Consider the following 25228-nt stretch of genomic DNA (forward strand, 5'->3'; position numbering starts at 1 on the left):
CTCCATCACTATCCCTCATTGACGAATCATATTCACACCATATTTACTGTATGGAGCCCCTTCTACCTTCTTTGGGATAGAAAACAGGGGTTGTTTACCAACACCAGACTCAAATTGAATTTGGTATCTGTGATAAGGTGAAAGTGAACAGGACTTGTTCGAAGTTTGGTCAAGCAGACATTTTCTAAAAGTTACTCTGCAGTTATATGTTATTTCTCTACCCCCATTGTACACATGTTGAACATACACAAGATCTGAAGTAAAGTGTTAGTAGTGGGAAGATGGGGCAGATGTGGTTTTAAGAGGGTAATTTGAAGAGTTTTGACTTGAGGTAGAATTTTTACTAAAATTTTAGAAAACTCAGGAAAATGCATTTCCCACATTGAACTGAAATCGAAAACTTAGTAGGTAGTTTGAGTTTGATGGATAGATTACTTGGGCTGTTTTGGCTTTTTATTTCAAACAAGCAGTAGAGTTAAAAATTCAACGGTTTCAAGTTGTCAAACTCAGTTTGAAATTTGAACAAAAACTGTGATAAAAGTGATAACTGACAGAGATATAATCATAGCAACTTCCTCCACTCACTCACTCACTCTCTCACTCCACTGTGTTTGTCCAGGACATATGTATATCAGCTGTGAAGGAGAAGGACATTGAGGCAAAACTGAAGGGAGTTATCAGTGATTGGGGACACCAGGACTTCACCTTTGGTAACTTCAAGAACCGAGGCGAGCTCCTCCTCCGAGGTGACACAACCTCTGAGATCATCGTCCTCATGGAAGACTCTCTCATGGTGCTCAGCTCGCTGCTTAGCAACCGCTACAATGCTCCCTTCAAGCCAAAGATTCAGACATGGGTTCAGAACCTGACAAACTCATCTGAAATCATTGAGAACTGGATGACTGTACAGAACCTCTGGGTCTATTTGGAGGCCGTGTTTGTGGGTGGTGACATCGCCAAACAGCTGCCCAAGGTAAGAGCTGGACTCTAGGGACAGAGATCTGCTTGAGTGTAGGTCAAGTGTCAAGGAGCATTTGTTCCTGTAGAAAAACTATTTCTCAGGGGGAATATTCCAATGGGACAATTTTATAAGAAACTTTTTCTATGATACATTTACACAAGAAGTGTTTGTCTGAGTGGATCTGGTTGGCACCACACATATCATATTTGTTTTATGACGTGGAAACCAAGCTTCGTCAAATGTTACTGATGCCTGTATTATATGGTGTCAAGTCACCATGACAAAGTGATATTTTGCTAAGGGCATCACATGAAAAATATGTACCTCAATATTTTCACCCAGCAGATAATAAAAACCAATATTCACTCCCTTGTGATACAGGAAGCTAAAAGGTTCAGCAACATTGACAAATCGTGGGTGAAGATCATGACGCGTGCCCACGAGACGCCGAACGTGGTGACATGTTGTGTCGGAGATGAGACTCTGATGCAGCTCCTGCCTCATCTTCTGGAGCAGCTTGAACTCTGTCAGAAGTCCCTCACTGGGTGTGTTCCTCTCCATCATAGTCAAAATGTTACACTGAACAAAAATAGTTTGGGATGATGAAATCTTTTTGTAGTGAAGACAGAGTTTCTGTAATTGTGTGAAGTACACACAAATGTTTCATGATCTTCTGTGTTCCACAAATAACATAAGATAAAAGCATTTACTGAAAACATTACCGATAAACTAGAAATTTAACTCTTTGTTCAGATTAGCTTGTTACTTGTCTTTATATAAAAATGGATATTTGTAACAAACATTTGCCAAGATCCTTATTGAATATGTTCAATTAAGCATTCTTCAGTGCTTCCTGATAACATTTGGATTTTTCCATTCGGTATCTAGCTACCTTGAGAAGAAGCGTTTGTCATTCCCACGGTTCTTCTTTGTCTCTGACCCTGCCCTGCTGGAGATCCTGGGTCAGGCTAGTGACCCCCACACCATCCAGGCTCACCTTCTGTCTGTCTTTGACAACATCAAGACTGTCAAGTTCCATGAGAAGAACTATGACCTCATCTTGTCAGTGTCCTCATCAGAAGGAGAGACAATTGAGGTGAGAACACAGTCCCATTCATCTTGAACATTGACTTTATGAAACCATGAAGTAATTTTATGTCCTCCTAACTTTTTTGTTCTTTTTACTAGCACTGTTTGCCTACACACTCACATACTATATTCCTTTGTGTGCACACTCTTTCAGTGTTGTCACAACCCCTAGTGCATAGTAGTGCCTGCACACTAATTCACTGTGTTCCTACACACTCACTCTATACCTACACTCACATAAGATATGCCTACACACTAACACACTGTATGCCAACACACTAACACACTGTCTACCTACACACTAATTCCGTGTGTGCCTACACAATCTCTCTACACATGAACACACTGTATGATTACACACAAACACACTCTATACCTACACACTAACACACACTATGCCTACGCACAAACACACTCTATACCTACACACTAACACACTATATGCCTACACACTAACACACTCTATACCTACACACTAACACACTGTGTATTGTGTGTTTCAGCTGGAGAAGCCTGTTAAAGCGGAGGGTAATGTGGAAGTGTGGCTGATGGCGTTGATGCAGATGGCACACCGCTCCGTCCATGGCGTCATCAGACAAGCAGCCATGGCCATACAAGACCCCAGCTTCCAACTCTTGGAGTTCCTCAACATGTTCCCAGCTCAGGTATGATGTCATTAATCATAGGTAGACATGCCCAGTTACTTTTGCAGCAACAGAATTCTTGTTCCAGTCTCATCCTCACTTCACGTGGTATTTATTAGAAGTCTTTCAGTTTTCATTATGAATTTGGAAAATGTCTCATATGCAAATTTGGTTGTGTGTGAAATATTATGTTGTGTTTGTACAGAGTACATAGACTCTGATCTGCTATAAATAGGCATCAATACCGTGTCCTCATCTGTTCACCAGTTTTCACTCTTTTTGATCCTTTAGAAACAGAGACTTAAATTGATTGGTTTTGTGTTGCTACAATACTGTAAACATCAACTGTATCCTATATCATAACCATGTTCTTTGTAGCCAATTGAAACGTCTAGCACAATACGTTTGTTTCCATTCAAGCACGATGATGTTCTGGGTATCCAAATGATATGGCGCTTAAGATTTCTGTCACAATTGGTTTGTTTTTCATACAGGTCGGGCTTCTCGGCATCCAAATGATCTGGACACGTGATGCAACTGAGGCCTTGACCCACGCCAAGTACGACAAAAAGATCATGCAGCAGACCAACAATGCATTCCTGGAGCTCCTGAACACACTCATCGCCCAGACCACCATGGATCTCAAGAAGATCGAGAGAACCAAATTTGAGACTCTCATCACTATCCACGTCCATCAGAGAGACATCTTTGAGGATCTGGTGAGTGTGTCCATACATCTGATGTGATCATTGAACAGTGCACTCTGGTTATGATGCCACCCTGGTTATAATGCCACCCTGGTTATAATGCCACCCTGGTTATGATGCCACCCTGAGTATAATGCCACCCTGGGTATAATGCCACCCTGGGTATAATGCCACCCTGGGTATAATGCCATCCTTTTGCCAGAACAGTTTACCTGCCCTTATTATACCCTGTTATAATGCCCTGGTTACAATGCCATATTTTCTCCAGAACAAACAGTGCCATATATATGCCAACTATTAATATTTCGTTATTTTTTATTGCTGTTGATGTATCTGATACAATACCATGTAAAACATAGCACATAAAGTTTTTACACAATCAGGATTTGGAATGACCAACTTGTTGTAATGATTATCATATTGGTAAGTTATGTCTGTTTTCTAGTGTCGTCAACACATCAAGTCTCCGACAGACTTTGAGTGGATGAAGCAGTCTCGTTTCTACTTCATCGAGGACCAGGATAAATGTCTCATCTCCATCACAGATGTGGACTTCATGTACCAGAATGAGGTCCTCGGTTGCACCGAGAGACTTGTCATCACCCCCCTCACTGACAGGTGAGTTTAGGGTCAGTGGGGGAGCTGTGATGTTAGGGATACACTTGTCATACTGAAGACCCAGGTTCTATTCCTCACAAGGGTATAATATGTGTGGTGCTGTTTTGGAATTCTTCTAGAATATTGCTAAAAATGTCATAAAGAGTCACTCGTTAGAGTAGTAGGTCAATAGTTGCACCTGATAGCTTATCAGTTGCCATAGGAGCTGAGGTTACCTGATCACTGACAGATGTTGGGTGTTACTACGGGATGTAGAATATGCAGAGTTATCTTCCCTTACCTTGCTTGAAATCTATGATTGAACAACTGAGTCATATGCTGGTTCTCCTCATTATTCCTGTTGGTTTGCTCGCCCTTTACCCACGTTTTGGTCTCAAAGTGTACATAAGTGACTCTGCCTCCAGGTGTTACATCACACTTGCGCAGGCCCTGGGCATGTCCATGGGTGGTGCCCCAGCTGGTCCCGCTGGGACAGGGAAGACGGAGACAACCAAGGACATGGGCAGGTGTCTCGGCAAGTACGTCGTTGTCTTCAACTGCTCAGATCAGATGGACTTCCGTGGTCTGGGACGTATCTACAAAGGTGAGGAAACTATGTTAATTTTGATCCAGATGATGAAGGCCAAGTGGCGCACGACAGAAGCGTACACCTGGATTTGGGATGGGCTGAAGTTATGATGAATTTGTTTTCTTACTTTTAAGTGTAGTTATTTTTTATTCATGTTCTTGGGGTACTTTTGACTTGTTCAAAAGGTTGGTTTGGTTGGAATGAAAAATATTTAATCACCTCATGAACTCCCATGGATCCTTCTCTAGTTTAAGATGTGCAGAGTTGTGTCCCTTACCTACTAGGATCCACTTGTTTGGGGTTTGATTCTTGCTCTTGGTTGCACTGGTGTTCTGAACATTTAAAATGCTCCTGGGTTACTCTTCAAATATCTATTTGCATGTTACTCCATTTAGGGCCAGTAATTGCCAATATGTGTTATACTAAACTAGGGTTATGATGACCAGCAAGGTACTGCTAATTTTACTCCAATGTAACAAAAATATATAGCAAGTTTCCAGGACAGATTGTTAATATGTTTGTTAAAACACATATTTTACTCTAATATTTTAGATGTTATTTCTACTTTTTTAAACTTTCATATGAAGTATAATTCTGATAATTTTGTTCAAAATGGCTTCTCCACTGTTCCATGTTTCTCCTAGGTCTGGCCCAGTCTGGCTCATGGGGATGTTTTGATGAGTTCAACCGTATCGACCTGCCCGTGTTGTCTGTGGCGGCACAGCAGATTGCCATAGTGCTCGCCTGTAAGAAGGAGCGCAAGAAGAACTTCATCTTCACTGATGGTGACAATGTCGACATGAACCCAGAATTTGGCATCTTCTTGACTATGGTGAGTCTCTAGAACCATCTACATAGTCCATCAGATTGGGAGGGCTCTTGTTCAGCATGAGCAATATGTGCATCGTTCATTCATAGTCTTCTCTTAGGAGTTTTTTGTGTTTTTTTGCAGTCTCTGAATATAGACAGCTTTAAAGTCTGTAAAGTGAGACCAAATTTATTCAGTAACTAGGAACTGAAAGGCCATTACCAGAAAATATGTTTTCAATGGGTTGTCTGCGGAGCTGGTGTCAGGACCAGTAGGTGCATTTTTTTCATTACAGGTTTCTTTTGTCCTTGTCTTTTAAGAACCCTGGTTATGCTGGCCGACAAGAGCTCCCTGAAAATCTCAAGATCAACTTCCGTACGGTGGCCATGATGGTGCCAGATCGTCAGATCATCATCCGTGTGAAACTTGCTGCAGTGGGCTTCATGGACAACATAATCCTGGCCCGCAAGTTCTACACACTGTACAAGCTGTGTGAGGAGCAGCTCACTAAACAGGTATGTATCATCATTAGAGATTAGCAAAACACTGGTCAGTTAGTGTAAACAGCCAAGTCATGGAGCCTTCAAGATAAGCTCAATAGCTGATTTGCTCAATATGTTTTTATCAATTTCCACCATCACCATCATTATTGTCTCCATCTTCTTCTTATACTCCTTCTTCTTACCATCCTTGTTCTCTCCTCCTCCTCGTTCCCCTCCTCCTCCACCACCACCTCCTCCTCCCCCTCGTTCCCCTGCTGCTCCTCCTCCTCCTCCACTCCTCCTCGTTCCCCTGCTGCTTCTCCTCCTCGTTCCCCTGCTCCTCCTTGTCCTCCTCCTCCTGCTCCTCCTCCTCCTCCTCAACCTCCTCCTCCTCGTTCCCCTGTTCCTCCTCCTCCTCCTCCTTATTCTTGTACTTATTGCTGTCCCCAGGTTCACTATGACTTTGGACTGCGTAACATCCTGTCTGTGCTGAGAACACTGGGAACAGTAAAACGCCAGTCCCCCGAGGACACTGAGCAGACAATCGTGATGAGAGTCCTGCGAGACATGAACCTGTCTAAACTGGTTGACCAGGATGAGCCTCTCTTCCTGTCTCTCATTAACGATTTGTTCCCTGGCATCACGCTGGACAAGGCAGGATACCCAGACCTGGAGGCGGCCATTGCAAAGAATGTTGAGGAAGCGAAGCTGGTCTGTCACCCGTCATGGACACTGAAACTCATTCAGGTATGTCTCACATCCCCTTGATGATAGGGAAACTCCATATACTGGTCAGGTCATCATAAATGAGGGTTATATGGTCATTACAGGTGTATGTATAGTACTTTGATAGAAACAAGAATATCACAGAATAAAATGTGTTATTTTCATTTTTTATTGTGAACAATGTGACCTTCACCTTGGAGACTAAGTTATGACAAACATGTTACTGAATGAATTATCAGTGGAAGCTTTGACTTTGGACAGTGGTTTGGTGAAATTTTGTCAGGTAGTACATGTGACAAATACTGGCCCCTAAAACATTGTGAGATTAGCTTAGATAGTGATCCATGATGTTGTGCCTGCTCCAGTTATTCGAGACCCAGAGGGTTCGTCATGGCATGATGGCGCTGGGCCCCAGTGGTGCTGGCAAGACATGCTGCATCCACATGTTGATGAAGGCCATGACTGACAATGGAGAACCCCACAAGGAGTGGAGGATGAACCCCAAGGCTATCACAGCCCCTCAGATGTTTGGTCGTCTCGATGTTGCCACAAACGACTGGACAGATGGCATCTTCTCCACGCTCTGGAGGAGGACTACACGAGTCAAGAAAGGTAACTTGTTTGAGTGGCATTTTAGAAGCTGAGGTGTACAAATAGGACAAATTGTTATGGATAACAACTTCTTTATTGCGTGATTGCGACGTTTCGATACAGATTCTTGTACCGTTGTCAAGCAGGAATGCTGTATGAAATCCAGAACATGTATGTATACACTAATTAAAACAATGAGATAACATAATATACAAAGAAAACACAACTGACAAACGGAGCAGCATAATGCCGTGATTAGAGAAGTAGTAAGCTGGAGATGTCAGTAAGTACACAAATGATAGTGAATGGAAGCCCGACATGTGAATTAGTTGTAATGAAGGATTTACAATGGAGGATGAGATGTTTATACAATAGATTGGGCTTGGTAGAGGAGTGCATCATAAGCAGATGGAATGAAGTATCCTTGGTCACGGTTGATGGTGGGCCTGTTACGTTTGATGTGAATGGCTTTGGTGAGCTTGCGTTTGGTGAAGGCTGTTTGGTTAACGTTGTTGGCTAGGATTGTGATGTCAGACCACTCTATTTTATGATAAGGCTTTTCTTTGATGTGGTCTGAGATGGCTGATTTGTTGTCTGAATTAGTAACACATTTCGGGTTGTTGTTTTTTTCCGTTAGCATGGAGGAGGTTGTTGAGGCTAGGGGATGCTGAGAAGGTTGTGTCAGTGTTAGCTTGTTGTTTCAAGAGCCGGCTGATCTGATGAGATATTTTTCCAACATAGGCGGGTAGCAGTTATGTTTCTACAAAGACTTTCCTCAGGTGTTCAATTTCCTCATGTAGATTGGTTGAGCATATGTTTTTGGCTCTTCTGGTCAATGTAGAGATGACGCCAGTCTTGACTTTGGGGGGGGATGGTTGGAGTAGTGGATGTATTGATCCGTATGGGCAGGTTTTCTGTACACGGAGGTCTGAATGTGGTTACAGGAGGTGCGGGATACAAGGACATCGAGAAAAGGTAGTTGGTTATTGTTTCAATGGTGAATTTGATGCAGGGATGTAGTTTGTTGAGATGGGTGAGAAGCTGGATAGGATCTTGCTCAGGCTGAAGGACAACGAAGGTGTCATCCACTTTGCGGTACCAGCAGGAAGGTTTGAAGGGTGCTGTTTCTAGAGTCTTATCTTCAAGGTCGGTCATATAAATTTGCGTTAGGATGGGGGATAGTGGGGAGCCCATAGGTAGTCGATGGATTTGCTCATAGATGGCATCACCCCAGGTGAAATAGGTGGAGTTGATACAGGTGGAGGTGAGACTGATGATAGAGTCGGTAGAGAGGCAGGTGTTGAGGGGTTGTTGAAGGTTGTCAGTTCTGTGGCGTAGTGCCTGAAGAGCTTCTTCACGAGGTACATTGGTGAATAGATCCACGTCATAACTGATGATGGGACGTGGGTTGGTGATATCACGGATCTTGGAACAGATATTTAGAATGGTTGAGTTGCTGATGAAGGAGTTGGCAGATTTACCTAATGGGGAGAGTACTTGGGTAAGGTGCTTGTCAGTACTGTAGAATACGGAGTCACAGGAACAGACGAGTAGATGAGTTTTGACGGGGTTCTTGTGGACTTTGACTGTGGCTCTGGCATAGGGTGGCTGGGGGTGAGATACTGTCAGTTTGCGATACAGATCTGTTGAGAGTTCATATTTATCGTGGAGCCTTTTTAATGTGACCTTGTGCTGACGATTAAGCTTGTCAGTAGGAAAGGTAACTGTTTCTGATCCCTTCAAAAGTGGAGAATATTAAATGAAAGAAAAGCTTTTTAAGTTTGGTCTCAGATCTATTCACAAGAGCATTGAATTGGTTGGGTAGCCTAGTGGTTAAAGTGTTCTCTTGATGCACCGAAGACCTGGGTTCGATTCCCCACATGGATCCAATGTGTGAAGTCCATTTCTTGCTTGTGATATTGCTTGAATATTGCTAAAAGCGGCTTAAAACCATATTCATTTACTCACCCACTAAAGAACATTACAAGGCTGGTATTAAACTTTCCAAGTAATATCTGACAAGCATGCTGTGGTTGCAGTTCGGCAACCTTATAAGGTATTCGCATAACTATTCCCATAAGAGGCGACATGATTGGGTGATCAGACTTGCTGACTCGGTTGACACGTGACATTGTATCCCAGTTGCAATGGTCAGTGCTATTGATCACTGGATTGTCTGATCCTGACTATATTATTGTCAACTTTTATATGGTTAAAATAATTGCTGAAAGTGCTAAATTTACATCCATCCTCAAAGCCTACTTTTAATTAAAGCTGTAAATTGCTTTGATTGACCTAAAGGCCTAAACTCAATGTTCTAGTGTTTTGTAAAGATAAGTATCCATCTCACTAATATATTTGGTGTTTACAGGGGAGCACTTGTGGCTTGTGCTTGACGGCCCAGTTGATGCCATCTGGATTGAGAACCTCAACTCTGTACTGGATGACAACAAGACCTTGACTTTGGCCAATGGTGACAGAATCCCCATGGCCCCCAACTGCAAGATCATCTTTGAGCCACACAACATCGACAACGCCTCCCCTGCCACAGTGTCCAGGAATGGCATGGTGTACATGAGCAGCTCAGGTCTCCATTGGCAGCCAATACTGGAGGTAGGGGGTGTCGGCGTGATGGAAGATTTGGGGCAGGGAACTGTAGAGTGGCAGCTTTTGTTGAGGGTGTCAATGTCGGAGATATTGCAGCTATTAGGGAGGAGGGCCTTTGTGGCAGGGAATTAAAGATGAAGAGGTATGGTATGGGAACAATACAGAACAGCAAAACAAACGCAATTTTATCTTGCAAATTAGATGTTATAGAAGTAAATGTCAATGTTTATGTCTCCTACATATAAACTTGACAAAGTTGCTTTTCTGTTGCTGTTCATTATGGGTGGGACGAGCTTTAAGGGATGAGGAAAAACGGGTTTGTGATGGAACTGTGGGTAATGCAAGGGAACTCTTGGTGTGGGGGAATAATGGGGTTGTAGGATTCAGTGGGTTAGTTGGATTTGTTCGTTATGACGTATGTTACCTTCATTCTTGTTCCAGGGCTGGCTGAACAACCGTCCCAGTTACGAGCGGGATATCATCTTGACTCTGTTTGAGAACTCCTTCCCTGCTCTCTACCGCTATGCTACCCAGAACCTTGTCTTCAAGATGGACATGCTGGAGGCCTTCGTAATCTCCCAGGTTTGTGGCACTCTATCTGAAACTCCATAAGGAGTGGTAGCAGAAGTTCTGTCAGGTTTGTGGGAACTTATTTAATGGTTTGAAAAGCTCTAGTTTCAAACGTGGTGGTGATATTTAATAAAAATGAAGGCATATAATAAACGTTTACAGTCACAAACTGTGAAGATACTTCCATGTTTTTTATAAAGTTAAATCTGAGTGTGTGTTACCTTCAGTGCACGAAGCTGCTGTCTGGGCTGATCCCAGTCAAGGATGAGAAGGAGGGGATGCAGATCACACGGGAGCACTACGAGAAACTGTACGTGTTCACGCTCATGTGGAGCATCGGCGCACTGCTGGAGCTAGACGACAGGTACCGAATGCAGGAGTGGCTCCGGAATCACGAGGAAATCAAACTGGATCTCCCAGACATCCCCGCCGATTCTGACTACACCATGTTTGATTACATGGTTGACAACAATGGTAGGCACTTTTATCTGAAATGATCTATTTTGTCTGTTTGATGCTAAATAATTGTTGTGACTTGACCATTAAATCACAAGATTTAATTTTATTCCCTTTAAATAGACCTGTGGTTTATTTGAGGATCAAAGTTGTGCTTAAAGTATGAAACATATTTTTGCTCCTTTCCAATCTTCAAAACCATTTAAAATGAGTTGTCTGTATGAGACACTCAGGGACTATATTTTGCCTGTTTACTACAGGGAACTGGATGCACTGGAACTCCAAGGTGACAGACTTCTTGTACCCGACTGACCATGAACCAGAGTACTGCAACATCCTGGTCCCTATGGTGGACAACGTACGGACAGAGTTCCTCATCCACACCATTGCCAAACAGGGCAAAGCTGTACTGTTGATTGGTGAACAGGGAACAGCGAAGACCGTGATGATCAACAACTACCTCAGTCAGTACAACCCAGAGGAACATGTCGGACAGTCTCTCAACTTCTCCTCCGCCACAACACCATATATGTTCCAGGTAAAGATTGTTTTGACTTTAAAAATTGACTCACATTTTGATTCTTTTCCTTCAGACTTTCACTTGAATTCCATAATATTTCCATTCATGTAGCTGTACTTATGAAACTGGTGTTCACACCCATTCTGCTGCATAGACAGTCTGGTCATTGTGTTTCACACTTACACATTGATAGATGCCAAAATATATTTCAGTTGATATTTGTCATTTCACAGATAAAAAATAATAACTTGACAGCATGCATATGTAGTCATAACTGCAGAAAATATACTGTGAACAATTTGAAATCACTGACATGCAAACCAAAGCCCAGCAACCCTATTATCACAGTGTCCAGAAACGGCAGGCCATTATATGTTGCCTTATTCGGTTCCAGTTTATAGAACATTGGTGTGAAAACATTGCTTGACAAGCTAATGAAGAGCTTTGAGTCAATTGCAATTTGTCCACACACTGCTGATAACTGAAATGGTGGTCCAGCTCAGTCAATCATTCCCCTTCCTGTTTCAGAGAACCATTGAGAGCTATGTGGACAAGAGAGTTGGTTCTACATACGGGCCACCTGCTGGCAAGAAGATGACAGTGTTTATTGATGACATCAACATGCCAGTGATTAATGAGTGGGGTGATCAGGTCGCTAATGAGATTGTGAGACAACTGATGGAGAATGGTGGCTTTTATAACCTGGAGAAACCTGGAGACTTCACCAACATCGTGGATGTCCAGGTTGGCGACCAGTCTGAGTAGTCTCCTCACCTGTCATTATGAGACAGTTGACTACCATGCTTGTCCTCATAGATGCTTTCTTCCTCTCTCTTCATCTTGCAAGAATGTTTTGTAAGAGTTGCTCCCCTTAGTGAGACAGGGATCTGTTGATTATCACTTTATATCTCAGATGCGCTGGTGTTATTATCATTGTCAAACTCAGTGACATCATAGTCTGTGCATGGGTACTTCTGTCAAATGTGGTAACCTTTTTTTGAGAGTTTCATCTGAATCTTGCTCAGATGCTGAGATCTACCTAGGCTAGAGAAATACTTTGCTCACTGAAACGAAATCATGATGAATAGCCAACTAAGGTTAGAATTTCCATGTATTAGATCTAACCTAGGTTACAGAAATACTTTGCTCACTGAAACGAAATCATGATGAATAACCAACTAAGGTTAGAATTTCCATGTATTAGATCTACCTAGGCTACAGAAATCCTTGCTCACTGAAATGAAATCATGATGAATAGCCAACTAAGGTTAGAATTTCCATGTATTAGGTCTACCTAGGCTACAGAAATCCTTGCTCACTGAAACGAAATCATGATGAATAACCAACTAAGGTTAGAATTTCCATGTATTAGATCTACCTAGGCTACAGAAATCCTTGCTCACTGAAACGAAATCATGATGAATAGCCAACTAAGGTTAGAATTTCCATGTATTAGATCTACCTAGGCTACAGAAATCCTTGCTCACTGAAACGAAATCATGATGAATAGCCAACTAAGGTTAGAATTTCCATGTATTAGATCTTCCTAGGCTACAGAAATCCTTGCTCACTGAAACGAAAACATGATGAATAGCCAACTAAGGTTAGAATTTCCATGTATTAGATCTACCTAGGCTACAGAAATCCTTGCTCACTGAAACGAAATCATGATGAATAGCCAACTAAGGTTAGAATTTCCATGTATTAGATCTACCTAGGCTACAGAAATCCTTGCTCACTGAAATGAAATCATGATGAATAGCCAACTAAGGTTAGAATTTCCATGTATTAGATCTACCTAGGCTACAGAAATCCTTGCTCACTGAAATGAAATCATGATGAATAGCCAACTAAGGTTAGAAGTTCCATGTATTAGAGCAAAAACATGTACATGGTACTGCAAACAACTATTGCAAATGATTACAAATGATTGAAACCTGTGTAATCCTATCACTGCCAACCATGTTATTTCAGTTCCTAGCAGCTATGATCCAGCCAGGAGGTGGCCGTAACGACATTCCCCAACGTCTGAAGCGACAGTTTGCCATCTTCAACTGCACACTACCCTCCAACCCCTCCATTGACAAGATATTCAATGTCATTGGTTGTGGCCACTTCTGCAAAGAACGTGGCTTCTCAGAAAGTGTCCAGGCACTCGTGAAGAATCTTGTTCCAGTCACTAGAAGGCTGTGGCAGCTCACAAAGGTCAGCAGTTCATGTGCAGGTCAAGGTTATCAGCAGTGACTGACAATCAAGTATATTTTATGGAATCATAATTCTGGAAATGCAAATTTTGCTTTGTAATTTATTGAATGTTCTTTTTATGTCAAAGACAATTAATCTGGAATAATTGCTTGGCTAGTTTATTGGTAATAATATAATTTTTCAGATACATTTAATTTGAACAGACTTCTTAGAAATGAACAATTTGTTTTAGCCCAAACTACGCTGATAATCTGTTTATATTTTTAATTCCTGTATCATTGTTTTGAAAGAGTTGTTCCCCCTGTCAAAAGAAGCATCTGCTGACTTTTATATCAAATGTTGTGTTTGCTTAGGTTATATTCATCTTGTTTTCAAGGTTCCTTGAAGTTTCTTTTGGAACATCAGTGGCCATGACTACTTCATTTCAAGATCCCTCCCGAAGATATGGTCATGCTATGTCATTTCTTAAATATGATTAGTGATAGTACTATACAGTACTAATTCAGTACATGTATTCATACAGATCAAGATGTTGCCGACTCCAGCCAAGTTCCACTACATCTTCAACTTGAGAGATCTGTCTCGCATCTGGCAAGGCATGTTGAACACTACTGCTGCTGTCATCAAATCAGAGGAGAATGTTATGGCGCTGTGGAAACATGAGTGTTCAAGGGTCATCTCAGACAGGTAACCTTTGATCAGGGTCAAGGTCATAGGGTCAAGGTTATGATACACAACTGTTATCATTCTAAAAACAAACCCCTCATAATAAGAGAGTACTGAATTTATTCTTAAAAAGAAGCCTGTTATAATGCTAAAACAAACTAGTCTGAATGTAAATAAACACATCTCTAATAAGTATGGCCGCCATTAGCTGTAAACTTGCTGAAGTGATGTCTGCCGGACATATATCAAGTAATCCTTTGATTAATATTCCTTATATTAGAGACCTTATCCTTCTAAATTCATCACCCTCAAACTGATTGGGAGACTTAAGCTTTGTTCCTTGCAACTCAGTTTTAACAAATTTTAAAAAAAACAAAAATTTATTAAATGAATATGAATTGAAAAAGCTTTACTCTCAACAGCCAAACTCTTCGGACAAAATGAATTGTAATTTAATGATTAATTTCTGTGGACTTTTTAATTGTTAATGTAACTTATTGGTTTGACTTTTTGACAGTGTTTATTGGCAAAATGGGATTATTAGCAAAATGGGATGAAGCATTATTTAGTCTCCTCATTTCAGTGGCCCTTTACATAAAGCTGTTTTAACTATCTCACCATAAACTTACAGAAGTGTTCATCTGAGGTCAGTTTGTACATCATGGCTCAGCGTCCATTCAGATGTGTAGCATGCATTATATTTATCAATGTTTGACATGTGTCTGTTTAAACCAAAGATTTACAGGAGTGGAAGATTTGCAATGGTTTATGAAGACAATGAGTCGTGTTGCATCAGAGGAACTTGGGGAGCAATTCCCTGCAATGATTGAACGCAGTGACTATTTTGTAGACTTTATGAGGTACATGATTACTCCATACAGTGTACTGCTATGTGTGACTGCACTGATCTGTAGCTTAGCACTGTGGGAGCTTGTAGATATTTGCATTAAGGGGAGGTAACTCTGAATTACTAATCAAACCCTGGTTAAGAGTTACCTTTTCTTACCCCTAAAACCAAACTGTTTCCGTCCCTTAGCTATTCTAAGTTGTTACTGTTTTTATATAAAAAATGAAAACATTCAAATTGTTTGATGGTATTTCGTTGATGTTATAGATAAATGTTTCATTCAAATAATCCAGTTAAGAAAAGGAAGCAGTTTGGAAATTTCTTCATATTTGTTCTAACTTATTTTTGTTGTTCTATTCTTGTGGCTGCTATGTTTAGATTTGTACAACCTGAAGATTATGTTTGGTTCGACAAAACGCTGAAGCGGGTGCTCGGTGAATGCGAATTATCAGAGGAAGTCCAGGAACTAGTTAACCCAACACATTGGTTTACTGACTTTATGAGGTACTTTCACAGTCTGTTACAACACAATACCACAAACACAATAGTACAGAATACATCCCAGTGATCTCACGACACAACATTTGTCAGTATATGTGTGTATTGTTGTCATGTGTCCACTAAAATTTGTCATGAATATCAGATGTGTCTGCATGATAATAAGTGGACACACTCCATGACAGCACAGTTGTACTGTTGTACTTGGAGAAGCAGTAGGACACTTGCTGAATGTTATAGTTTCATCTTGTTATGCCCGGCGTGTGCTGAAACATTTCTCTCTGTAATCATTTGAAGAATGATTTTATATCATGGGGAGGAGATAATTTTGAAAATATTAATATGATATTAACTTAACAGTAACACTTGAATAATTTTGCCTACTGGTGAAAAAGGGCACAGTTAATATTACCACATTTCTGTGTCTGTGTGAGAATGTTTTTCCATTGTGAATTATGGGTGAGACTATGAAACAAGAGGTGCCAGTTTGTCCCTTGGGTTTGGGTGTTAAAAAGAAATTAACTTCCATCAATGAGTTATCAGAAAGTGTCCTCCTGTTTCTTTAAGTGACCCCTTTCACATACAAACTGGACACATTTGTTGTACACAATGTATCTGCCACATTGTTGTACAAAATGTAACTGCTACACATTGTTGTACAAGCTGTAACTGCCACATATTGTTGTACATGATGCAACTGACACATATTGTTGTACACATTGTAACCGCCTTGTGGTACACTATACTGACGTTGTCTGTCACTGACGTCCACCTGTGACTAGAGGAGGACCTGCACAGTGTCGACTGTTTTGTGAAGTTTTGGTGTGATTAACAAACATGTGGTGTGACTTCCACTGATGCCATTCTGATCAACATTTTGATGTTGAACTCACACAAGCTTACATGGATATTTGACAAACTGTGTGATATGACAACTGGGATAATGGATGTTAATATATATTGATTTTAATCAAATTGTTGAAGAGAAAAAGGTAGTTTAAAATCATTGTCCATGATAATAATCTGTGAAAAAGGGAAAGGGAAATTCTAATAATTTTCTTTGTTAAATTGCAGAGATAATTTTCGTTTACTCTGAAGCAAATTCAGTTCCCTTGAAAGTGATATTATACAGTGATGAACTTGCTTGCAAAAATGATGGAGTGGGCGATTATTTTTGTGGCACATCAGCAATATTGCAGCATGTTGTGAACAGTATTCAGCGTCAACAGTCTATGATAAATGACATAAACAAACTTGCACATACAGCTGTTTCAGAGACTGAGGGCTGAGATGGTATTGTTATGGTGTTGTTTAACAGTTTTAATTTGGGGGGATTTCAGTACTGTAATATATTCTTTCATTCAATTATTTTTGTTAATCCTTTATTGTGTGTGTTTTAATGCTTCCACCATAGCTTGTTGTTTGCACTGTGTGGAATGAATGTACACCAAAGTTGAAAGTGAATGCAGCAAAGAAATTCTTCAAGTAGATATTTAGTAATTTTAACATGAATGGATTCTGAATTATATTGAAATCTGCATTCATTTTAAATTGAACGGTGACATGATTTATGCCCACAATTTAAGCTTTTGTGTGTTTTTGTTAATATTTTGATATTTTGTTTAACATATGATACCATAAGTTAACCATTTTAATACTACATATGGGTGTGTTGACTTCACAAACATGCACTAGATATTTTAACACCTATTCATGTTGTTATTTTAAACTCTAGATTTAGTCCTGGTTTTATGTGTGATTACCCTAACACCAAATAATTACATTTTACATTGCAGAATCATATCTCATTCAATGTAGAATATTATGTTTTGAAAAGAATCTAAGGTTCAATTAAAAGTATCAAATAAATAATTTGAGAGAAATGTTTTCCAAAGTATCTGTGTTTGATAGGCACATATTTCATATATACTGTTTGGTTGACAACTACTAATACTTTAATCATTGACCTTGACCTTTGTTTCTCTTTAAAGGGATGCTCCAGAGGCAACTGGTGATGAACCAGATGATGCAGACTTTGACATGCCGAAAGTTTATGAGGCAGTGAGTAGATTCATGTAGGATGGTTTGAAGTGATACTGATGTTGCTGTTGTCATTATTATGCATGCTGTAAACAACACATTCCTGAGGGATGATATAGGTGGATAAATGTCCAGATGCTTGGGGAATTCTTTTGTGTTTGTCCATTGAGCAAATATCTGGATGTTCATGAAATCATTTTAACACATATACTCTACACAGATATTTATGTGCTAGATGATAAAAACACATAAACTTTCATATGGATGGCAAACTCTTGTATATACCTTGTGCAGGAATTTCTAATTCACTGGTATGTGAGAAAATACAAATATGAATAATCTCATTAAGGAATGGCAAGTATCTGAAGTCCATGGAAGTTATTTGTTTATATACTTGCTACTTTCTTATGAATAATGACATTTGATAACTTCAGGATAGGGGATAAATTCTTATATTTTCCTTCCCAGGTTGAGTCTCTGGAAGCTCTTGAAGAGCGTCTCAACTTCTTCCTGCAACAGTACAATGACAGTATCCGTGGCGCTGGCATGGACCTAGTGTTCTTCAAGGACGCCATGACACATCTGGTGAAGATCTCCCGTATCATCCGGACCCCCCGAGGCCACGCCCTCCTTGTCGGTGTGGGCGGATCAGGCAAGCAGTCTCTCACCAGACTGGCATCATTCATTGCTGGATATAAGACCTTCCAGATTACATTAACAAGGTATGTGTTGCTTCCACTGTATAATGCAAGGATCTGATAAAAGTAGATATACGTGACCTAATCGTCATGTTCGACTGATATTGAATTCAAATATTTGATACATTCTAAGACCTGTGAAGATTAGAGCTGATCTTCAGGAGCCCATGCCTTTTGAAAGAGGCGACTAATGGGTTGAGGTGGTAAAATTCACTGACTTGGTGACACATGTCATCGGTTCCCAATTGCACAGATCGATGCTCATGATGTTGATCACTGGATTGTCTGGTCCAGACTCAATTGTTTACAGACTGATACCATGTAATTTGAATATTACTTGTTATGTTGCCACATGGAGTGTTCACACCTGCACATGTAGTAAGACTGCTATATGAAACTAGCTGTGTTATATGTGTATGGTGAAGTAAGTGTGCATAGAACAGCAATAAATAACAGTAATGCAGTTCATGCTGATTTGATCTTGTCTTCAGGTCATACAACATGTCGAACCTGCTGGAGGACCTGAAGTACCTGTACCGCACTGCAGGTCAGCAGGGCAAGGGCATCACCTTCATCTTCACAGACCAGGAGATCAAGGACGAGGGCTTCCTGGAGTACCTCAACAACATGCTGTCGTCTGGAGTGGTAAGTAGGCAGTTGCACTTGTTCTGATACCAAAGACATACTAGTTTATGTATATAACTGGTGTGGTATTAGACATGGATGTGTTGTAGATGCTATTAAATTTTTTTGATTCAAGTTGCAACATTCATAGCCTCAATAAATCTTCAGTAGATTTTTGTGGTAGATGTGGATAATTTTTAATTGTTTCATAATATATTTATGTCTTTCTAGGTGGCTAACTTGTTTGCCCGAGATGAAATTGATGAGATTCGTGGTGACCTCATTCCTATCATGAAGAAAGAGTTTCCTCGGCGACCACCATCCAATGAGAACCTAGACGAGTACTATCTGTCCCGTGTCCGTAACAACCTCCACGTGACACTCTGCTTCTCCCCGGTAAGTAAAGCAGATGAACATTGGCATATCTGATGATCAGAGGCACTCTTGATATGCTTTGGAATGGTGAAAGATCTTGATTTCTTTTGGCTGGTAGATGTTTATACTTTTGAGGTATGTTGGGAAAGATTTTCACAAGTTGGGGTATCTTGTTTGTTCATCTGGGGAAACTGCAAACAGATTTTTACAAGCGTTAAACTTCCTTCAACACATGTTGTCAAACTTGAGTTTAAGATTGCGAACACTCACATTCCTATAACTTGTCACCAACTCCAATTTCAAGTTGTCAAGTTATTGTCAAGAAATAGAATGGGTCTCTATTCTGACCAACTTTTCCATCAAACTTCGGTGTTTTCAAACTCATGAGTTTGACACATGAAGTGTTGTCAAATTTGTAGCATTCAGAAACAACCAATCACAGTCAGCTTGACCTACAAAATGGTAGTGCTCAAATGACATGAAAGTTTGACATGTTTTTGACACCTTTTAAAATTTTAGCAACATGTGTTGTCAGACTTTAGTGTGTCGTGTGAAGGTTGCTTTAGTATCTGGTTTAAATTTTCTGAGGTCACTGTTGACAGTGAATGTGGAAACATTCACCTTCTTACCCAAAGTACATACCCAAAGACCATGTGGAGCTTCATAGGAGAAAATAGCAAGCTTTGCTTCTTTTCACAATAAAACATTCTTCAATGTTTTGAGAGTATTTTAGTCAATGTTAACTGTGTTTCAGGTTGGTGAAAAGTTCCGACAGAGGTCGCTGAAGTTCCCTGGTCTGATCTCAGGCTGCACAATGGACTGGTTCCAACGATGGCCCAAGGATGCTCTCATTGCTGTGGCTGACCACTTCCTCTCCAACTTTGACATCGAGTGCAGTGCTGACGTCAAAAAGCAGGTCATATACACCATGGGCACCATCCACGATGGTGTCGCAGAAAGCTGTGTCAGCTACTTCCAGAGGTGGGTCAGGGTCAGGGTCATATATTAATAGAGATGACTGTCACTCTGATTTTGGCAGAGTTTCGTTTTTTCAATTTTCACTCCCCAAATCTGCTTCCTGATTTGTCTGTCACAAAATCAAATTTTGGGAGACAATTTTAATTTTTTATAGTGGTAATGTATGCATATTTGTGATATACAATTTCATAGATCATTGGTAATTTATTGGGGTCGACACAAGTAAAAGCATTTAGAGGCTAAGTGTGTCATCTCTTGAGTCTCAGTATTGCATGTTATTGATGATGACGTTGAAATGAGTACATGTCATAGTCTGCTCTTGACCCCAAAATGCACTGATTTGTGCATCTTTGAGAAAAGAATACACTTCTCCAAACTATTGTAACTTTGAACTTTTACACATGGCACTGGACTCTCTCTGTTTAGGGTTAGCTTAATGCGTAAAGCATTCCCTGGTCATGCTGAAGACCTCTGAGGCCAATTCCTCCTGTGGGTACAGTGTGTGAAGCCCATTCCTGGTGTCCTTTGCTATGATATTCCTTGAACATTGCCAAAAAATGGCATAAAACCATGCTCACTCACTCTCTGTTTAGAATGAAAACAAACTGTCCAAAACTGTAAACACTGCATGTAAAATCATTGGCATCCCATTTCCAAATATAGGCAGCTCATTTGAGTGACAAATTTCTGAAAAATGCCAGAATGAAAAAAAGAATACAAACTTTTTATACCAGACAGCATCCATCCTCTTAAGCAATGCGATATTAGATTTTAGACTTTCAATATGTTAATAATTATTAATACTTATGCGCGCACGTGTATCAGATACCGGCGATCAACTCATGTAACACCCAAGTCCTACCTGTCCTTCATCAATGGCTACAAGAGCATCTACTCTGAGAAGAAGACAGAAGTGGGGGAACTGGCCAAGAGAATGAACACAGGTGCGTTATAATTGTGTCCCTTATGACTGAACATGTGTGTCATAACTGTGTCTCAATGGGTTAACAATGGTATGTTAAAACTATCTGTATGACAATACAAGTGTGTTTTAACTACTTGTATGACAACACATATGTTATAACTATCTGTATGACAACACAGATATGCTATAAATATCTGTATGGCAACACAGATATGTTATAACTATCCGTATGACAACACAGATATTTTATAACTATCTGTATGACAACACATATATGTTATAACTATCTGTATGACAACACAGATATGTTATAACTACAGTCAAACCCTGTTTATGTGGATGTTTTGGTTTCACTAAAAAATCGTCTGGATTGTGAAACATCCAGTGAAGTGGATCAAAACAAGCAAACCGTGATGATTAAGTGAAAGGGAAAAAAATTCATGTGCATATATCAATAAATCAGCAGTCAATATTAATAACAGTGAATCATCATAACATATAAGTGTTCGCATGAAGGTGGAATTCAGGTTACCATTTTTTAGGTTGTCTCAAACGTAATCATGTAGCATGTGGAGCTTCAGCTGGTAAATTAGCTAAAAATTGTAAATCAATGACAAAAAGTCTCTATTTTGCCAAATGCATATTCTAATTTTAATTTCAAATGCCCTAAAAATATGACATCGCGTCGAACTTATGCTGTCTGCAGAAAGTAAACTTCCAGATGGGATCGTGTGGCAGGCTCATTTTTACTTAATATATGTTTTCGTTACTGATGAGATGTTCTCACACCCACCAAATCCTAATGAACAACCTGCGTGACATGCGTCCCTTAGTGTTTTGATGGCTAATTAATCAATTCACATCAAATGCCATCCGACAGATTAAGAATGAAATTACATAGTCGCGCAGTAAATGATATTGACGTGACACATACACATGCACGTTGCACAGATCTCTCTGTCTGGATAACTAGATCATTTTTCAATGGAAATCTATGGGAATAGTTTGAAAATTCACCATCCGGGTCTGGAATCATGGGGTCTGGTTCAACAAGTACAATTAATGAACATAAGTTTCATTTCACATAAAAATCATCTGGAAGACAGAGTTTCCAGGATATGTGGGGTCCAAGTAAACAGGGTTCAGCTGTATCCATGTGACAACACATTTGTTATCGTTGTATGACAAGCATGTATGTTTCAACACACAACACAAGTGTGTTATAACTATCCATGTCACAACACATGCTATATAAATATCTGTATGACAACACATGTATGTTATGATAATACAGGTGTGTTCTAATTACTTGCATGACAAAGTGTGTTCTAGCCATATGTCTGACATTACAAGTGTGTTATAATTCTCTGTATGACAACACATATAAATACTGTAAATCACGAAATTTTTGCATCCTGATATTTTTGCGAGTGGCGACCAACAGACGTTTTTGCGTCACGATATTTTTGCGATTTGCCTAATTCTCAAAATATAGTTTAGTTTGACAGTTTCAAAGCTTACTTGCATCTGAAAGTTTTATCTGAAGTAAATCCAATCACATATTAAAGTTTGCCGCTAATCTTGAACACCATTCAGTGAAGTACTTCCGCATGTATGCAATCAGTGATGTTTTCCTAAAAACAACACTTGCTGCATAGGTCAGATAAGCTGTTGATCTCCAGAAAAGTGTCATGAAACCTATCCACACATGCTGGATGGTCTCGTCCTTTCAAACAGTCTCTAAGAAATGTGTGTTGTGTGGTTGGCACCTGTCTGGACTATCGGACGTAATGACTGAGTAACTTTTGTTCAGGTATCCATTGTTTGACATGTGACACGTGAGTACGAGTAATGCTAGTAATTAGTCATTCTTCGCGTTGCTGTCATTGCTTAATATATGTATTGTCTAGATCTATTGTTAAATATATTTACTGGTGAATAATAAAGCAAGGATAGGACAGGGTGTTTGCTGATTATTCATTGCATTCTACCAGCAAACTGCGTCATGGCATTTTTGCGTGCTCAAGTCATTCTCAATTTTCGTAAAAATATCATGCTCGCAAAAATTTAATGATTTACAGTACCTGTATGACAACACAAGTGTTTTCATAACAATCTTTATGAAAACACTGTATATATAACTATATGTGTGACAACACAGGTGTGTTATAATTACCTGCATGACAAAGTGTGTTCTAGCCATATGTCTGAAATTACAAGTGTGTTATATCTGTCTGTATGACAACGTATATAAATACCTGTATGACAACACAAGTGTTTGTATAACTATCTTTATGAAAACACTGTATATTATAACTATATGTGTGACAACACAGGTGTTTTATGGCTATCTGTATGAAAACAAGGTGTGTTATAACTAGATGTAAGTCAACACAGTTATATCATAACTACATGAATGACAACACAGGTGTGTTATACCTATCTGTATGATAAATCAGGTGTGTAATAACTAGCTGTATGAAAACACACTTGTGTTATAACTACATGTATGAGTAAACACAGGTGTGTAAAAGATGCACATTTTATTCTACTGTTCTCTTGTTCCAGGTCTGGAGAAGCTGATTGAAGCATCTTTAGCTGTCGCAGAACTCAGCAAGGAGTTAGCAGTGAAAGAGAAGGAGCTTGCTATTGCCAATGAGAAGGCTGAGAAGGTTCTGAAGGAAGTGACAGTCAAGGCACAGGCTGCTGAGAAAGTGAAGGAACAAGTTCAGAAAGTAAAGGACAAAGCTCAAGCCATTGTAGATGTGATTGAGAAGGACAAGGCAATAGCTGAGGGCAAGCTGGAGGCAGCCAGACCAGCCCTGGAGGAGGCGGAGGCTGCTCTCAACACCATCAAGCCAGCTGACATTGCCACAGTCAGAAAGCTAGGTCGGCCTCCTCATCTCATCATGAGGATCATGGACTGTGTGCTGCTGCTGTTCCAGGGGCGACTGGAGCCTGTCAGACAGGACCCAGACAAACCAGAGTTCATTAAACCTTCCTGGGGAGAGTCTCTGAAGGTAATGTGTTATATGTAGGTCCTTCAGTTACTTGTTGGTGATTGTATTTTCAAGCTAGAATGCCTTAAACCTGTCTGAGGGAGTTTCTGAAGGAATGTGTTATATGTAGGTCCTTCAATTACTTGTTGGTGATTGTATGGACAGTTAGAATGCCTTAAACCTTTCTGAGGGAGTTTCTGAAGGAATGTGTTATATGTAGGTCCTTCAGTTACTTGTTGGTGATTGTATGGACAAGCTAGAATGCCTTAAACCTTTCTGAGGGAGTTTCTGAAGGAATGTGTTATATGTAGGTCCTTCAGTTACTTATTGGTGATTGTATGGACAAGCTAGAATGCCTTAAACCTTTCTGAGGGAGTTTCTGAAGGAATGTGTTATATGTAGGTCCTTCAGTTACTTCTTGGTGATTGTATGGACAAGCTAGAATGCCTTAAACCTTTCTGAGGGAGTTTCTGAAGGAATGTGTTATATGTAGGTCCTTCAGTTACTTATTGGTGATTGTATGGACAAGCTAGAATGCCTTAAACCTTTTTGGGGGAGTTTCTGAAGGAATGTGTTATATGTAGGTCCTTCAGTTACTTATTGGTGATTGCATGGACAAGCTAGGATGCCTTAAACCTTTCTGGGGGAGTTTCTGAAGGAATGTGTTATATGTAGGTCCTTCAGTGTGTTATATGTAGGTCCTTCAGTTACTTATTGGTGATTGTATGGACAAGCTAGGATGCCTTAAACCTTTCTGAGGGAGTTTCTGAAGGAATGTGTTATATGTAGGTCCTTCAGTTACTTCTTGGTGATTGTATGGACAAGCTAGAATGCCTTAAACCTTTCTGAGGGAGTTTCTGAAGGAATGTGTTATATGTAGGTCCTTCAGTTACTTATTGGTGATTGTATGGACAAGCTAGGATGCCTTAAACCTTTTTGGGGGAGTTTCTGAAGGAATGTGTTATATGTAGGTCCTTCAGTGTGTTATATGTAGGTCCTTCAGTTACTTATTGGTGTTTTTATCCA

At 40.0% G+C, this 25228-nt stretch overlaps 1 protein-coding gene across 2 annotated transcripts in view; it reads left to right on the plus strand.

The window, feature by feature from the left end:
* LOC137257885 (dynein axonemal heavy chain 5-like) overlaps positions 1 to 25228 on the plus strand; it is a 91796-nt gene that overhangs the window by 52311 nt on the left and 14257 nt on the right. The window contains exons 24-49 of one of the 2 annotated variants that reach the window (XM_067795376.1): positions 620 to 973; positions 1343 to 1506; positions 1850 to 2057; positions 2554 to 2715; positions 3189 to 3413; positions 3847 to 4019; positions 4424 to 4602; positions 5232 to 5419; positions 5716 to 5910; positions 6328 to 6624; positions 6969 to 7215; positions 9566 to 9807; positions 10243 to 10383; positions 10599 to 10845; positions 11088 to 11365; positions 11876 to 12091; positions 13322 to 13552; positions 14076 to 14239; positions 14956 to 15078; positions 17555 to 17624; positions 18072 to 18325; positions 18793 to 18946; positions 19157 to 19321; positions 20055 to 20281; positions 21104 to 21222; positions 23772 to 24223. In XM_067795376.1, the coding sequence (XP_067651477.1) occupies positions 620 to 973; positions 1343 to 1506; positions 1850 to 2057; positions 2554 to 2715; positions 3189 to 3413; positions 3847 to 4019; positions 4424 to 4602; positions 5232 to 5419; positions 5716 to 5910; positions 6328 to 6624; positions 6969 to 7215; positions 9566 to 9807; positions 10243 to 10383; positions 10599 to 10845; positions 11088 to 11365; positions 11876 to 12091; positions 13322 to 13552; positions 14076 to 14239; positions 14956 to 15078; positions 17555 to 17624; positions 18072 to 18325; positions 18793 to 18946; positions 19157 to 19321; positions 20055 to 20281; positions 21104 to 21222; positions 23772 to 24223 (5475 nt within the window). Of the gene's footprint in view, positions 1 to 619; positions 974 to 1342; positions 1507 to 1849; positions 2058 to 2553; positions 2716 to 3188; positions 3414 to 3846; positions 4020 to 4423; positions 4603 to 5231; positions 5420 to 5715; positions 5911 to 6327; positions 6625 to 6968; positions 7216 to 9565; positions 9808 to 10242; positions 10384 to 10598; positions 10846 to 11087; positions 11366 to 11875; positions 12092 to 13321; positions 13553 to 14075; positions 14240 to 14955; positions 15079 to 15443; positions 15570 to 17554; positions 17625 to 18071; positions 18326 to 18792; positions 18947 to 19156; positions 19322 to 20054; positions 20282 to 21103; positions 21223 to 23771; positions 24224 to 25228 lie in introns of both variants that reach the window. The other variant, XM_067795377.1, reaches the window with a different exon arrangement.

This window comes from Haliotis asinina, chromosome 12, assembly GCF_037392515.1.
Source record: "Haliotis asinina isolate JCU_RB_2024 chromosome 12, JCU_Hal_asi_v2, whole genome shotgun sequence".
Taxonomy (NCBI): Eukaryota; Metazoa; Mollusca; class Gastropoda; order Lepetellida; family Haliotidae; genus Haliotis; species Haliotis asinina.